General features: G+C 50.5%; 1 protein-coding gene across 1 annotated transcript; it reads right to left on the bottom strand.

The window, feature by feature from the left end:
• Window positions 1-257: 257 nt before the first annotated feature.
• Window positions 258-973, bottom strand: LOC308432600 (GTPase IMAP family member 3-like; the record flags this gene model as incomplete). Its single annotated transcript, XM_080932379.1, has 1 exon — window positions 258-973. The coding sequence occupies exon 1, from the start codon at window positions 966-968 to the stop codon at window positions 258-260; it is 711 nt and encodes a 236-aa protein (XP_080788505.1). The 5' UTR covers window positions 969-973.
• Between the last annotated feature and the right edge of the window lie 566 nt (window positions 974-1,539).

The raw sequence follows: 1,539 nt of genomic DNA, 5'->3' as shown, positions 1-1,539 counted from the left end.
TAAGGCTTTGGGGGCAGCTTGGGGAAGATCTGCTTGTCTTTCTTTTGCCAGCGGAAAGTGATGAGAACATTTACACATCCCGCTAGCCTGTGGCTGGCTCAATTAACAATGGAAAACACCAGGACACACTTTTTCGAAGGCAGAAAACATATTTGGGAGTCATCCCAACACAAGAGACTGGTTTTCCTGAAAGGTGGGACTTATGAATGAATGCTTTAGCAATGAATGCTTTAGACACGTCTCTAAAATGCAGAGCATCAAACATTATAAACCACGAGTAATGAAATAATTATGAAGATTAATATGGACAACACCAAACACACACAGAAATCCGAGCGCAAAACCGCGCACTTTTGGGGGAGCACCTTGAGGACCCAGCTGCCCTCCTGTTCCTTCAGCTCCCGCTTCTGCTTCTCCACCTCCTGCCTCACCTTGGCCAGGTAGCACCGATATGGTTCCTGGTGCTCATTGTAGCCTTCTCTGAGGAGTGCTTCAGCATGAAGGAAGAGGTCATTGCTGAGGAAGGAGCCCTCATTCTCCTGTTCCAACCTTCTCACCAGAGCCATGAGCTCTGCCAGCTGCCCCTGCTGCTCCTCCCCAGAAGCCCTGTTATTGAAGGCACAGTACCTCCTCCCACACTCCTGAACCAGTCTGTGCAAGCTGCGGTTGTCAGTGTGGGTCACAAACTCTCCCAAGGACGTATCTGCCAGGTCTTCCTTGCGGGTGAAGAGGACAATCATGTGCCTCATGACCCCAACCCCAAAGACCTCCTTCACCATCCTCACAGCCATGGCGTCTTCAGCTGTGAAGCGTCCCAGCTGGGTCACCAGCAACAGCACATGGGGTCCTGGGGCACACAGCAGGTAGCAGTCTCCAATGTCCTTGTCCATGTCTTGGTTCTGAGCCTTTGACTCAAAGATGGGAGGCGTGTCCACCACCAGGATGCTCCTTCCCTCCCATGTGCCCATCTCTGCCTGGCTGGTCCTGGTCACAGACTGGCCTCTGAGCCTGGACTCGAAAGCTGGTCTTTGGAGGATGCTGTTCCCTGTGGCACTTTTCCCGCTGCCAGATTTGCCCACCAGGAGGATCCTCAGTGGTGTTGAACATGAGGTGCAGCCATCTTTCTTTCTGTCTGTGGGAGTGTAGGGAAGCTCAGGTATAAGAAATGATTCATGAAGAGGATGTCCGAAGCCTGATAGGAACTAGTGGGAACCAATTAAGAGCTTAGCCTCTCTGCTTTAACCTCTTCACACACACCTCAGTGCTCCTGATGATCAGAGTCAAACACAGCTTTCCCTGAAGGATAGATGGTTTTAGTATTATTCCAGGACCTTCCCCGTACACGTCTGAGGAGATAGGCCATTGCAGAATGCCCAGGGTATTCTAGGGTTGGTCGTTCTGGCTGTCTGCTTCTTTATATCTGTCTCCCCCATCCTCCCCAATCTCTATATTACAGATGGCAGCATTTTATATTGAAGAACTTGCCCTTGCTTTGGAGAGTGTAACACTTAATGACCTGATGTGCTCAATTATCTGGGA

Source organism: Micromys minutus (assembly GCF_963924665.1).
Source record: "Micromys minutus genome assembly, chromosome: 18".
NCBI lineage: Eukaryota > Metazoa > Chordata > Mammalia > Rodentia > Muridae > Micromys > Micromys minutus.
Note: the sequence above shows the minus strand (reverse complement) of the source record. Positions and strands in the feature narration are given on the sequence as shown.